The sequence below is a fragment of the Microcaecilia unicolor genome, chromosome 11 (genome assembly GCF_901765095.1).
Source record: "Microcaecilia unicolor chromosome 11, aMicUni1.1, whole genome shotgun sequence".
In the NCBI taxonomy this organism is placed as follows: domain Eukaryota; kingdom Metazoa; phylum Chordata; class Amphibia; order Gymnophiona; family Siphonopidae; genus Microcaecilia; species Microcaecilia unicolor.
The window spans coordinates 36,313,268-36,328,338 of record NC_044041.1 but is presented as its reverse complement, the minus strand read 5'-3'; the positions used below and the strand labels follow the sequence as shown (position 1 = coordinate 36,328,338).

The 15,071-nt window shown below is 48.9% G+C and overlaps 1 protein-coding gene across 4 annotated transcripts in view; it reads left to right on the top strand.

Annotated features, from left to right (window-relative positions):
* KDM2B (lysine demethylase 2B) overlaps nucleotides 1-15,071 on the top strand; it is a 322,873-nt gene that overhangs the window by 86,792 nt on the left and 221,010 nt on the right. For all 4 annotated transcript variants that reach the window (XM_030218309.1, XM_030218308.1, XM_030218306.1 and 1 more), the window contains 2 exons: nucleotides 8,485-8,663; nucleotides 11,630-11,736. In XM_030218309.1, the coding sequence (XP_030074169.1) occupies nucleotides 8,485-8,663; nucleotides 11,630-11,736 (286 nt within the window). The remainder of the gene's footprint in view (nucleotides 1-8,484; nucleotides 8,664-11,629; nucleotides 11,737-15,071) is intronic.

The following is a 15,071-nucleotide window of genomic DNA, read 5'->3' as shown; positions in this document are numbered from 1 at the left end:
TGAAAACTGTGTTTTAAGTCTTTTTGATGTGATAGTACCATTTTCCTTGTTTTCCCCTGATTAAATTATAAAGAAAACTGCATGTGTTTTTATCTTTTTCCCTTTTCTCTTGGGGATCTCTGCTACCCTCACCTTTTCTGATGATCACTCATTGATAGCTAGGCATCCCTTACTAATTCCAGAGCTGGATGAGTATCTGTTGGTCCCAGAAAACAGCAAGGCAAACGATCTGCAACTGTCTTAAATACGGTATCTTCAATAAAATATTTTGGATAATATACTGATCTGCTTGCTCATTTTCCACTGAGTATCTGTTGGTGCAGCTGGCAGGCCAGTAAGGATCACCACTGTGGCTGCAGATGTCTTTCCTTTCTCTCTGGAACTGACTGTGCTGCACCTAGGCACTGTGACCTGAGCAATGCAGACAGTCTGAAAACAGTAACAGTCTCATACGCCAACAAAGAAAGAAATAAAAATGTGATGCCTAGGAAATATACCCCTAGAATTGCCAGATGTCATCAGGACCACATGGTAATTAAATTGAAAATTCTGTTATGATTTTATTTTTCTATGACACTGACAGTGCAAGTGCTGCTCTATGTTTAAATGAGCAGACGGTGAATGTTGCTTTCACCACGTACTAAAAAGGCAGGGCCACTGAGAGATACAGCCAGGCCCTGGCAGAACCGGACCACCACATGCCGTTCCCCCCCCCACTTGCGCCGTCGCTCCTGCCTGCCCACCCTTACCTTTCTGCCTCTGCCTCCAAGGGGGGGAGGGGGGGGGCTTGGCAAGCCTCTTCCTGCCTGCCTGCTCCCACAGTCTGTCCTCTTCTGCTCCTGTCCATACCGGGAGTCGGGGTCCGGATGATTGCATTAACACGATATCGTGCTAATGCAATCACCCGGGTCCTGGATGGCATGCAGGAGAGGACAGATCTGGAAGCAAGCAGGCAGGAAGAAGCTTGCCGGCGCCAGGCCTGGCCCCCCCTTGGAGACCAGGCCCAGGGAATTTTGCCCCCCCCCCCCCGCACTCCCTCTCGGCGGCCCTATATAAAGGCCAGTCTGAAAGGATAGGCTCATTCACAGTACATGCAAACGAGCCAGAAACAAAGATAATCAGTATATGGTCATTAACTGAGGTGCCAAATTTGAACATAAAGGTAAATATGAAAGAAGATTCCAACACCAACACCAAGTCATTTCCAACACCAGGTCATTTCTGTCTAGGGGCTGCATCTCAGTACGTGCACAGTGTTCTCTCCTGTATGTGTTGTCTTTCTTTCACTGAATTTTTCCCCAACACTGTGACTTGACAACCTTCCGGAAGTTACTGAAGACGTACCTGTTCAAAGAGACTTACAAAAAGAATCCTCCTTAATGACTTGTTTCCTAGTCTATACCAGAACCAACCAATATTGATTCCTTCTGATTTGATTATTTTATCATATTATCATTATTGAACATTACACTTTTTCCTACTCTCACTCGTATGTTATGTATTATCATTTTCTCCGAGGACAAGCAGGCTGCTTGTTCTCACTGATGGGTGACGTCCACGGCAGCCCCTCCAATCGGAATCTTCACTAGCAAAGTCCTTTGCTAGTCCTCGCGCGCCCGCGCGCACCGCGCATGCGCGGCCGTCTTCCCGCCCGAAACCGGCTCGAGCCGGCCAGTCTTCTTTTGTCCGCACTCGGTATGGTCGTGTTTTCGCCGTGTCGAGCCCCGGAAAGTCGACCTCGCGCGTCCTTTGTCTTCGACGTGTGTTTTTTTCTTCGGAAAATCTTTCGAAATTGTTGGGAAGTGCTCCGGAAGCCCCCTCAGGTTTCGTTTTGCCCCTTCCCGTATTTTCAGTCTTTGCCCCGGTAAGTTTTCTTTCGTCGTCGGGGTAGGCCTCTTTTCAGCCTCGGTCGAGATTTTTCTCCCTCAAAGTTTTGGTGCTCATTTTCGTCATTTCGGATTTTGATTTCGCCGGCGTGATTTTTCCGCCCATGACATCGAAGCCTTCCAGCGGCTTCAAGAAGTGCACCCAGTGCGCCCGGGTTATCTCGCTCACTGACAGGCACGCGTCGTGTCTTCAGTGTCTGGGGGCCGAGCACCGCCCTCAGGCCTGTAGTCTGTGTTCCCTTTTGCAAAGGCGGACTCAGGTAGCGAGATTGGCCCAGTGGAACGTTTTGTTCTCGGGCTCTTCGTCGGCATCGGCACCGGGGGTATCGAGTGCATCGACGTCTTCAGCGTCCAGAGCTTCATCCTCGGCCGCCAGTGCATCGAGTGCATCGAGGCATCGGCCCTCTGCATCGGCGCCGAGACATCGGATAGCTGCATCGACGTCGGTGGTACCGGGACCTCGTCTGCTGATGTCGTCGGACGGTGGTGCATCGTCGGGAGTGCAGGTGAGGGCTGTCCATTCCCCTGCTGGTGGCGGTGAGCCTTCGGGTGGGTCTCCCCCTACCCTGAGGGCTCCTGTGGTACAGCCCCCCCCCCCATCGCCCGAGGTGAGGTCTCCGGCGTCGGTGCCGCGTGCGGTGCCGGCTGCCGTCGCCTCCCAGGAAGGCTCCCCGACTACGTCGGCGGAGGGAGCTTCGCCGATGCGGGCGAGGGAGTCTACCTCTCGACGCCCCCATCGTGGACGTGGCTCCACGGAGTCGAGTCGGGCACGGTTGCAGACACAGGTCCGTGAACTTGTGTCTGACACCGAGGGTGAGGCCTCGTGGGAAGAGGAAGAAGATCCCAGATATTTCTCTGACGAGGAGTCTGAGGGTCTTCCTTTCGATCCCACTCCCTCTCCTGAAAGACAGCTTTCTCCTCCTGAGAGTCTGTCTTTCGCTTCCTTTGTCCGGGAGATGTCTACGGCCATCCCCTTCCCGGTGGTTGTGGAGGACGAGCCCAGGGCTGAAATGTTTGAGCTCCTGGACTATCCTTCTCCACCTAAGGAAGCGTCCACTGTTCCCTTGCATCATGTCCTAAAAAAGACATTGCTTGCGAACTGGACAAAACCCTTAACTAATCCCCACATCCCCAAGAAGATCGAGTCCCAGTACCGGATCCATGGGGACCCAGATCTGATGCGCACTCAGTTGCCTCATGATTCTGGAGTTGTGGATCTGGCCCTAAAGAAGGCTAAGAGTTCTAGGGAGCATGCTTCGGCGCCCCCGGGCAAGGACTCTAGAACCTTAGACTCCTTTGGGAGGAAGGCCTACCATTCTTCTATGCTCGTGGCCAAAATTCAGTCTTACCAGCTCTACACGAGCATACACATGCGGAACAATGTGCGGCAGTTGGCGGGCTTGGTTGATGCTCTCCCCCCTGAGCAAGCCAAGCCTTTTCAGGAGGTGGGCAGGCAGCTGAAGGCGTGCAGAAAATTCCTGGCCAGAGGGGTGTATGACATCTTTGATGTTGCATCCAGGGCCGCTGCTCAAGGTGTGGTGATGCGCAGGCTCTCATGGCTGCGTGCCTCCGACCTGGAGAATAGGATCCAGCAGCGGATTGCGGACTCGCCTTGCCGTGCGGATAACATTTTTGGAGAGAAAGTCGAGCAGGTGGTAGAGCAGCTCCACCAGCGGGACACCGCATTCGACAAGTTCTCCCGCCGGCAGCCGGCAGCCGGCAGCCTTCAGCCTCTACCTCTACAGGTAGAAGATTTTTTGGGGGAAGGAAGACTGTTCCCTACTCTTCTGGCAAGCGTAGGTACAATCCTCCTTCTCGACAGCCTGCGGCCCAGGCTAAGCCCCAGCGCGCTCGCTCTCGTCAGCAGCGTGCGACTCAGCAAGGCCCCTCGGCTCCCCAGCAAAAGCAAGGGGCGAGCTTTTGACTGGCTCCAGCAGAGCATAGCCGACATCCAAGTGTCAGTGCCGGGCGACCTGCCAGTCGGAGGGAGGTTGAAAGCTTTTCACCAAAGGTGGCCTCTCATAACCTCCGATCAGTGGGTTCTCCAAATAGTCCGGCAAGGATACACCCTCAATTTGGCCTCAAAACCTCCAAATTGCCCACCGGGAGCTCAGTCTTACAGCTTCCAGCACAAGCAGGTACTTGCAGAGGAACTCTCCGCCCTTCTCAGCGCCAATGCGGTCGAGCCCGTGCCATCCGGGCAAGAAGGGCTGGGATTCTATTCCAGGTACTTCCTTGTGGAAAGAAAACAGGGGGGATGCGTCCCATCCTAGACCTAAGGGCCCTGAACAAATATCTGGTCAAAGAAAAGTTCAGGATGCTTTCCCTGGGCACCCTACTTCCCATGATTCAGGAAAATGATTGGCTATGCTCTCTGGACTTGAAGGATGCCTACACACACATCCCGATACTGCCAGCTCACAGACAGTATCTGCGATTTCAGCTGGGCACACGTCACTTCCAGTACTGTGTGCTACCCTTTGGGCTCGCCTCTGCGCCCAGGGTGTTCACAAAGTGCTTGGCTGTAGTAGCAGCAGCACTTCACAGGCTGGGGGTGCACTTGTTCCCATATCTCGACGATTGGCTGGTGAAGAACACGTCCGAGGCAGGAGCCCTGCAGTCCATGCAGATGACTATTCGCCTCCTGGAGCTACTGGGGTTTGTGATAAATTACCCAAAGTCCCATCTTCTCCCGGCACAGAGACTCGAATTCATAGGAGCTCTGCTGGATTCTCGGACGGCTCGCGCCTATCTCCCAGAGGCGAGAGCCAACAACTTGTTGTCCCTCGTCTCGCGGGTGCGAGCGTCCCAGCAGATCACAGCTCGGCAGATGTTGAGATTGCTGGGCCACATGGCCTCCACAGTTCATGTGACTCCCATGGCCCGCCTTCACATGAGATCTGCCCAATGGACCCTAGCTTCCCAGTGGTTTCAGGCTGCTGGGGATCTAGAAGACGTGATCCACCTGTCCACGAGTTTTCTCGAATCCCTGTATTGGTGGACGATTTGGTCCAATTTGACTCTGGGACGTCCTTTCCAAATTCCTCAGCCACAAAAAGTGCTGACCACGGATGCGTCTCTCCTGGGATGGGGAGCTCATGTCGATGGGCTTCACACCCAAGGAAGCTGGTCCCTCCAGGAACGCGATCTACAGATCAATCTTCTGGAGTTGCGAGCGATCTGGAACGCTCTGAAGGCTTTCAGAGATCGGCTGTCCCACCAAATTATCCAAATTCAGACAGACAACCAGGTTGCCATGTACTACGTCAACAAGCAGGGGGGCACCGGATCTCGCCCCCTGTGTCAGGAAGCCATCAGCATGTGGCTCTGGGCTCGCCGTCACGGCATGGTGCTCCAAGCCACATATCTGGCAGGCGTAAACAACAGTCTGGCCGACAGACTGAGCAGGATTATGCAACCTCACGAGTGGTCGCTCAACTCCCGAGTGGTGCGCCAGATCTTCCAAGCGTGGGGCACCCCCTTGGTGGATCTCTTCGCATCTCGAGCAAACCACAAAGTCCCTCAGTTCTGTTCCAGGCTTCAGGCCCACGGCAGACTGGCATCGGATGCCTTCCTCCTAGATTGGGGGGAGGGCCTGCTGTATGCTTATCCTCCCATTCCTCTGGTGGGGAAGCCTTTGTTGAAACTCAAGCAAGACCGAGGCACCATGATTCTGATTGCTCCTTTTTGGCCGCGTCAGATCTGGTTCCCTCTTCTTCTGGAGTTATCCTCCGAAGAACCGTGGAGATTGGAGTGTTTTCCGACCCTCATCACGCAGGACGAAGGGGCTCTTCTGCATCCCAGCCTCCGGTCCCTGGCTCTCACGGCCTGGATGTTGAGAGCGTAGACTTTGCCTCTTTGGGTCTGTCAGAGGGTGTCTCCCGCATCTTGCTTGCTTCCAGGAAAGATTCCACTAAGAGGAGTTATTTCTTTCTATGGAGGAGGTTTGCCGTCTGGTGTGACAGCAAGGCCCTAGATCCTCGCTCTTGTCCTACACAGACCCTGCTTGAATACCTTCTGCACTTGTCTGAGTCTGGTCTCAAGACCAACTCTGTAAGGGTTCACCTTAGTGCAATCAGTGCATACCATTACCATGTGGAAGGTAAGCCGATCTCGGGACAGCCTTTAGTTGTTCGCTTCATGAGAGGTTTGCTTTTGTCAAAGCCCCCTGTCAAGCCTCCTACAGTGTCATGGGATCTCAATGTCGTTCTCACCCAGCTGATGAAACCTCCTTTTGAGCCACTGAACTCCTGCCATCTGAAGTACTTGACCTGGAAGGTCATTTTCTTGGTGGCAGTTACTTCAGCTCGTAGAGTCAGTGAGCTTCAGGCCCTGGTAGCCCAGGCCCCTTACACCAAATTTCATCATAACAGAGTAGTCCTCCGCACTCACCCTAAGTTCTTGCCAAAGGTCGTGTCGGAGTTCCATCTGAACCAGTCAATTGTCTTGCCAACATTCTTTCCCCGTCCTCATTCCTGCCCTGCTGAACGTCAGCTGCACACATTGGACTGCAAGAGAGCATTGGCCTTCTATCTGGAGCGGACACAGCCCAACAGACAGTCCGCCCAATTGTTTGTTTCTTTTGATCCCAATAGGAGGGGAGTGGCTGTGGGGAAACGCACCATATCCAATTGGCTAGCAGATTGCATTTCCTTCACTTACGCCCAGGCGGGGCTGGCTCTTGAGGGTCATGTCACGGCTCATAATGTTAGAGCCATGGCTGCGTCGGTAGCCCACTTGAAGTCAGCCTCCATTGAAGAAATTTGCAAAGCTGCGACGTGGTCATCTGTCCACACATTCACATCTCATTACTGCCTGCAGCAGGATACCCGACGCGACAGTCGGTTCGGGCAGTCAGTTCTTCAGAACCTGTTTGGGCTTTAGGATCCAACTCCACCCCCCGAGGGCCCTGTTTGTTCTGTTCCAGGCTGCACTCTCAGTTAGTTGGTAAATTTTTTAGGTCAATCTCAGTTATGTCCTCGCCGTTGCGAGGCCCAATTGACCATGGTTGTTGTTTTGAGTGAGCCTGGGGGCTAGGGATACCCCATCAGTGAGAACAAGCAGCCTGCTTGTCCTCGGAGAAAGCGAATGCTACATACCTGTAGAAGGTATTCTCCAAGGACAGCAGGCTGATTGTTCTCACAAACCCGCCCGCCTCCCCTTTGGAGTTGTGTCTTCCCTTGTATCTCTTTTGCTACATATGAGACTGGCCGGCTCGAGCCGGTTTCGGGCGGGAAGACGGCCGCGCATGCGCGGTGCGCGCGGGCGCGCGAGGACTAGCAAAGGACTTTGCTAGTGAAAATTCCGATTGGAGGGGCTGCCGTGGACGTCACCCATCAGTGAGAACAATCAGCCTGCTGTCCTCGGAGAATACCTTCTACAGGTATGTAGCATTCGCTTTATTTACCTTACCTACCTGTTATTCTTGTACATTAATTGTAACAATATGCTGAACCTCTTACTCTGTTAATGGTGATGTCATTGCTATATAATGTAAGCCACATTGAGCCTGCAAATAGGTGGGAAATGTGGGATACAAATGCAGCAAATAAATAAATAAATAAAAATGCACTTTAAGAGGATTTGCTATGGATGTGGACTGTGTCTTCTCTCAAATGACTACTGTGAAGTAATTGATCTTGGATGGAACCCATTACATTTACAGTCTTCTTTTAAAATAGTCAAATACAGAGGGTCTGACACTCAACCAGGGAAGCCACTGTTTAAACCTAAGTTCTGGCCTTGATTCTTAACATAACTGGGGCAATTCTGTAAACTGGTGCGTAGAGGTACATGCCAATTACATGCCTCAAAGGCACCATTAATTAACACCCACATGTACTAGATGTTATTCTATATGGTAATGCCTAAAGGGGCCGATGATCAGAAGCAAATGTGGGCGCTAGAGGCTATTAGTGTCATACAAGTGCTTTTGTTTGCTCCCGCCCCATGATCAGAGCCCACGAGTGTGTGAAACAACATGCTCGCCCCCGCAAGAAGCATGCAAATGGATGCTAAACAGGGCACTAACTATGCCTCCCCAATGTTCAGCGGGCAGTGTGCCAAACATCGGAGCTGTTCCCGCATCAAACTCTGTGCCAGCTCAGAACTGGCGTTAGGGTTTGTAGTGTATTAGAAACATAGAAGCATGATGGCAGATAAGGGCCAAAAGGCCCATCTATTTTGCCCTTCCTCAGCAACCATTAACTCCTCCTTTTCCTAAGGGATCCCATGTGCCTGTCCCATGCGTTCTTAAATTCTGACACAGTCCTCGTCTCCACGACCTCCACCGGGAGGCTGTTCCACGCTTCTACCACCCTTCATATGGAAATATTTTTAAAACAAATAGGAGGAAATATTTTTTTTCACTCAAAGAATAGTTAAGCTCTGGAACTCGTTGCTGGAGGATGTGTATCTGAGTTTAAAAAAGATTTGGACAAGTTCCTGGAGGAGTATCAACCCCATAACTAACAGTCTTCAGGAGTAAGAGCTATTTGTTTGTGTCTCAAGCAAAGAGTCATTGCTACTCATTGTGAAAGAAGTGATTGAAAAGCTGCGCAAAGAAATTAAAGTTGCATTGCTTTTGGTTTACCCACAGGAAGCCGTAGAATTGTGGATGTGATGGATGTCAACACGCAGAAGGGCATAGAAATGAGCCTGTCTCAGTTTGTGAGATACTACGAGACTCCAGAAGCTGAAAGAGAAAAGTTGTATAATGTTATCAGTCTCGAGTTCAGTCACACCAAACTGGAGCATGTGGTCAAGCGTCCAACCGTGGTAAGGCAGGTTTTTGAATATGCAAATGACAAATAGCATGGTAATTGTAGCAGCACTATGAGAGTAATTTTATAACAGATCACCTGTGTCGGGAAGGCAGAGATTATGACTACACTCCCATGGGAATCCCGCAGCAACTTCTTCCATCCCCACGGGAATTCTGTGGCCATAGAAATGCTAAATAGTAGTAGTAGTAATAGGAGTCAACTTTTCAAAATTATCGGGGGTGCTAAGCCCGGTGGAAATAACCCTTACCTGGACACATACAAGGAATTTTCTCGATATTGGGGGTGTTCAAGCACCCAGAGCACCCACAGAGCTGGCTCCTATGCCTGTGGCAATTTCTTCCATCCCCACGGGAATCCCGTGGGTTTTGTGGGATTCCCACCATCCCCATTCCCCTGCAGCTCTCTAGCCTATACCTAGGTCTCATGTAAACACACGCCTACTTGTCATAGTGTGTATCTGTATTTTGTAGAGGCATTTTATCCACCTGATATTTGACATGGCACTTAATTTTTAATTTTGACCCGTCCATTTCCTGGCCCATTAAAAATATGGCCTTTTCCTTAGCTGCGGTAAAAAGTGGCCCAGCGTGTGCCCAAAAGATGCGCCCACACTACCAGTGCCTGATTACTTCTGCCCAAACTTCCCCTAACCTAGCCAGTTAGGGAATGGCCTGCTAGCGGTGATATTCGGTGGCACTGCCTGGTTTAGTGCTGCTGAATATCTGTGGCCGGCCAGCTCAGTGGGGTTTGTTAAACCCCATTGAATATTGAGTGGAGGAGTGGCCTAGTGGTTAGGGTGGTGGACTCTGGTCCTGGGGAACTGAGGAACTGAGTTTGATTCCCACTTCAGGCACAGGCAGCTCCTTGTGACTCTGGGCATTTAACCCTCCATTGCCCCAGGTAAGCCGCATTACTACTACTACTTAACATTTCTATAGCGCTACTAGGGTTACGCAGCGCTGTACAGTTTAAACAAAAGGAGCTTACAATCTAAAGGACGAAATGTCAAGTTGGGGTAGTCTAGATTTCCTCAATGGAGGTGTAATGGTTATATGCTGAAGGCGACATCGATGAGGTGGGCTTTGAGTAAGGATTTGAAGATGGGCAGGGAGGAGGCTTGACGTATGGGCTCAGGGAGTTTATTCCAAGCATAGGGTGAGGCGAGGCAGAAAGGGCGGAGCCTGGAGTTGGCGGCGGTGGAGAAGGGTACTGAGAGGAGGGATTTGACCTGTGAGTGGAGGTTGCGGGTAGGAACGTAAGGGGAGATGAGGGTAGAGAGGTAGTGAGGGGCTGCAGATTGAGTGCATTTGTAGGTAACTAGGAGAAGCTTGAACTGTATGCGGTACCTGATCGGAAGCCAGTGAAGTGACTTGAGGAGAGGGGTGATATGGGCATATCGGTCCTGACGGAAGATAAGACGTGCAGCAGAGTTCTGAACGGATTGAAGGGGGGATAGATGGCTAAGTGGGAGGCCAGTGAGGAGTAGGTTGCAGTAGTCCAGGCGAGAGGTAATGAGAGAGTGGACGAGTATTCGGGTGGTGTGCTCCGAGAGGAATGGGCGAATTTTGCTGATGTTATAGAGAAAGAACCCCTCGGTCCTGGCTAGCTTCCTGTTCTGGCTCCGCTGACTCCGCTCTCTAGTTCTCAGGACAGTCTGAAAAAATAAACAAACAAACAAAAAACCCCAAAGAGTGTTGTTGTGTGCTGTGGCGGGCAAAGGCCCAGCTTGGGGTATCCGGTGTGGAGGAGCGGCCATGGCAGCAGAGTGAATTCTACCGTTTTCAGCTGTGTGATATCTCCCCCATCCTCGCCTTTCCTTTGACCCCTGACGCAGGCCTTCACGGCCGAAACACGTGTCGTGTCGGGTCGTTGTTTGATAAATTTGCAATAAAGACCTTGTTTAAGGAGATACCACGTGTGAGAGGAGTTTTTTGGATCCACTGTTTTCTTTGTTTTGCGTTTCTCCTGTGGAGAGAACACCTTCTGTGTTCGTTGGCTCGTTTGGAGTATAGAGAAAGAAGTGACAGGTTTTGGCTATCTGCTGGATATGAGCAGAAAAGGAGAGGGAGGAGTCGAATATGACTCCGAGGTTGCGGGCAGATGAGACGGGGAGGATGAGGGTGGTATCAACTGAGATAGAGAGTGGAGGGAGAGGAGAAGTGGGTTTGGGTGGAAAGACAAGGAGCTCGGTCTTGGCCATGTTCAGTTTCAGGTGGCGGTTGGACATCCAGGCAGCAATGTCAGATAAGCAGGCCGATACTTTGGCCTGGGTTTGCGCAGTGATGTCTGGTGTGGAGAGATAAAGCTGGGTGTCGTCAGCATTGAGCCTGCCATGAGTGGGAAAGCGCGGGGTACAAATGTAACAAAAATAAAATAAATCCTATGTTATTCCCTCATCAAAGGTGCATTCATGCTTTGCTAAGGGGCCCTGCGCTAATCCAGAGCTACCGCCCGCTCACCCGCCCAACATGGGTGCTGGCGATAGTTCCACCCCCATTGCGAGGCATTTCCTGCGCCAGTAGAAATATTCAAAAACATATTTCTGCAGGGTGTTACCCAGCAGTAATCGGGCAGCGCCCATTACCTTTGGGTTAGCTCGGGAGCCCTTATTGCCACCTTAATTGGTGGTGGTAAGTGCTTCCCTCCCCCTTGCAAGGCCATGTGGTAACAGCAGTCTTATTGCATGGCTGTGTCTATTTTCGGCCTTTTTACCCGCTGCGGTAAAAAGGGCCTTAGCGCATAGCAAAAACAATCCCCGCTGTTGGCGCAGGGCCCTTTTTACCGCAGCTTAGTAAAAGGGCCCCTAAAATACTTGACCTGAGCCTGAATCTGAGTAGTACCCCTCTCATCTGAACTTTGCACTGTGCTAGTCTCTCTCTCTCACCCCACACTAAAATACTGGGGGTTGGTTGTTCCAGTAGTAGCCATAATAAATTTATGTTTGGCTACTTGTTGCAGATTGACCTGGTCGACTGGGTGGATAATATGTGGCCACAGCACTTGAAGGAGAAGCAAACAGAAGCCACAAATTCCATCTCAGAAATGAAGTACCCTAAGGTGAAAAAGTAAGTTGATATGTTTTATAAAGATCAGCTTTTATTATTTATACCTCTTAATTTCTTTCCTATTTTTACAAGAATGAGCTGTTGATAGTGGAGGACATATTGATTTTTTTGTAAAAAGGGGAATGGCCTCATGCTGTGTAATAAAATGACCTCAAGCTGTGTAATAAGAGTGACTTTTTCTTTTGCTTTTAAGGATATTGATTTTGCATTTGAGAACTTTATAATGGGTATTGAGGGTTCTTAAGAGGTGATTTTTTTACATTAGGCCCATTTTGCCTTTTATTCTAATGCTCTGAATCAAGGGTGAATTTAAGGTTTGGTGTGTTAAATGTAAGGAATTAATCAGCGTGCTTAACAAATTGTAGCACTGATTGCAAATGTAAATATATTTTGGCACAAAAAATACCTTAAGTTCACTAGTGTTATGGAATGTGCAGCCATATTAGTAAGAAAGGCTTACTCTGTGATGGTGCCAGGGGAATGTTTACTATAAGGGCAACCCTATAACTACGTTATGTAGTTAAAGCCCATCATACGTGTTAACGCATGTATTTGTATTATGAGCTATTCTATAAAATAGCGTGTAACTACAAGGGGGGTGAATGGGGAGGACTTGGGGGATATCTCCCACGTACGTGTGTAACTTACAGAATGCTGTAAGTTACATGTGTGATCTGTAGTGCTTAGGCACACTCACTTACACCTGCCTAACAGTGAGGCCCTTTTACCAAACAGCAATAAAAAGTGGCCTTAGCTTGCCCTTTGGAATTGAGGTCTGTATCTTCTCATCTCCCTTTTAGGAATTTGTTAAAGACTTACTTGTTTGAACATTAATTTTATTTTATTTTATAGTTTTGTTTGTTTTTAATTTGTTTTTATATTTTATGTTGTTACGTTTCTTGTCGTTTTGTCCCTTGTTATTGGAGTTGCTTTTAAAAATGTAAACCGCTTTGAATCCTTTGGGAATAACAGCGGTATAGAAAACTCCGATAGTATAGTATTTACATGGGTCACTCTCGCATGCTAAGGCTATTTTTACCGCTGTGGTAAAATGGCTGATTTTTCTATTTTCCTTATTAAAGGCCGCCAACTAATTTTCCCATTAGCACGTGAGCTCCTACCACCACCCATCATATAGGTAGAAAGGGCTCACGTGCTAAACGTGCTAACCGATTAGCACGGAACGCATCTACTCTCTACCTCCCGTGCATGGGGGTAGCGCGTGCACATCCCAAAATTACCATGAAAATGCCTCAGCACGCCATTTTTTTTGCTGCGGTAAGCATGCATTAGTGCTTACTGCAGCTTTGTAAAAGGGCTCCATTGTGTATACTTCTTTGGGCTCAAGCCAGTGTTCTCTAATTGCGTCTGCGTGCGTAAATGCTGTTACAGACTTGCCGATCAGCACTCCCCATCATGGCATCTAACATGGTGCTCAGTTATAGAATTTATGTTAGTAGGGAAGGTTGGTCTTTTTTTTTTTCCAGATGATATTAAGATGTACACTAAGGCGGACACTCCTAATGAAATAGACAAGTCTAAGAAAGCCTGAGGAGTGGTCAAGCGCTTAACTGCTAAGGGACAGTGCCAAAAAAAAAAAAAAAACAATCGTAGAGTCACTTTAAAACAGTAGCAAAATTCAAGAAAGCCCAAGGAGTGCTAAGTGTTTGACAGCTAAGAGACAATACAAAACAAGACCAGAGTTATTTTAAAATGCTAACAGAATTCGAGAATGCCTGACATGAGCACAGATGATAATCCTTACTTGCAAAGAAGTGAAAAAAAAAGAAAAGCCAAAGATCAACTGGGGTCTATGCCATTGTAGCAGGAAGTAAATGAGGAAGACCACCACTCATCTTGAAGAAATCTGAAATAGTAGACTGTGACATCTTTCTTGGAGTATGTCATATGCTCCTGAAAACACGGAGAGCAGGAAACAAGTTATTGCTACACAAGCTTGTGTGGCATCAGGCAGAAAAGACAATATGGCTTCCTCTTGTCAAAGTTCTCTGACCCAGTAATTTTTACATATTCTGGCAGTTTGGTGACCGAGGTACTGATCCTTTCTCTTTCCAAGAGGGACTTTCAGCCTGGGGGAGGGGGTGTTCTGGCCACTGCTATTGAGGAAGGCAATCGGTCCCTTTAATGTGGCCTAGAAGCATTGAGCTAAGCCCTGATGTCCCGGCCAGCACAATAACGCTATTTGTGAAACTGATGACTGAAAAATGAAACTGATGGATACAAGTGTTTAAGTATTATTTAGATGTGCAGGCGAGATGTTGTAAATGTTATTTTCAGAGTGAAAATAGAATTCCACAGATATCACCTTTAGGAAGATGGAATAAGTGTGAAAGTTGTTTTTAATTTGTATGTAATTAAGTACACTTGTTTCCAGAGTGGGTTGAAGACCTCCACACTGCTCTATACAAATAAACATTTTTCATCTTTCTGCTTTTTCTCCTTCACCCCTCACCTCCATCAGCATATCAGAGTTTCCAAGGGTGAACCATCCAGAGTGAGAAACGTGAGATTTAGGTGCCCTTTTACTAAGCTGCGGCAGTACAAGTGCATCTTTTGGGCACGCGCTGGGCCAGTTTTTACTGTGTCCTGGAAAAAGGACCATTTTTTAAGGGTCCGGAAAATGGATGTGCGGCAAAATAAAAACCAGTACACATCCATTTTCAGCTTGAGACCTTAACGCCACCCATTGACTTATCAGTAAGGTCTCACGTACTACCCAGGCGGTAGGCATGCAGCGTGCATCCATTGCCGTTTTACTGCTGGGTAAGCGCCACGCAGTAGAAAATAGAAAATATTTTCTACCCCGTGTTTTCGGCGCGCACCAAATTCAGAATTACCACCCGGGGTGTTCGGTAGCCAGGCAGTAATGCCGATTTGACTTGCGCTGGATGCACGTAGGCCCTTACACACCTTTGTAAAAGGGCCGGGCCCCTTACTGCCCCAAAGAGTGAGGTTGAAGTCCAAAGAGTGAGCTTTTTTAGATGGTGCACCTAGAGTATAAATCTAGAAAGATTTAAGTGGAGCATTGCTTTACGATTGAAAAAAAAAAACCAGCACAAAATTATGTTTGTTTTTCTTTGGTGTCTCTGAAAGGATATAGACAGAATGCGAGCAATGTGAGGACAGTTTCCAAAGCATGTACATAGGTTTCAGAGCACATGTCTTCACAAGGAGAAAGTATGGGATAGGGTAGGGCAGTATGCAGGAAGGTATGCACAAATTTCTTCCTACTGGTTAGGCCACTTGGCTTGGGCTAACATGCCATGAGCCTTTGATCACAACCATAGGAGCCAACTTTTCAAAATTATTGGGGG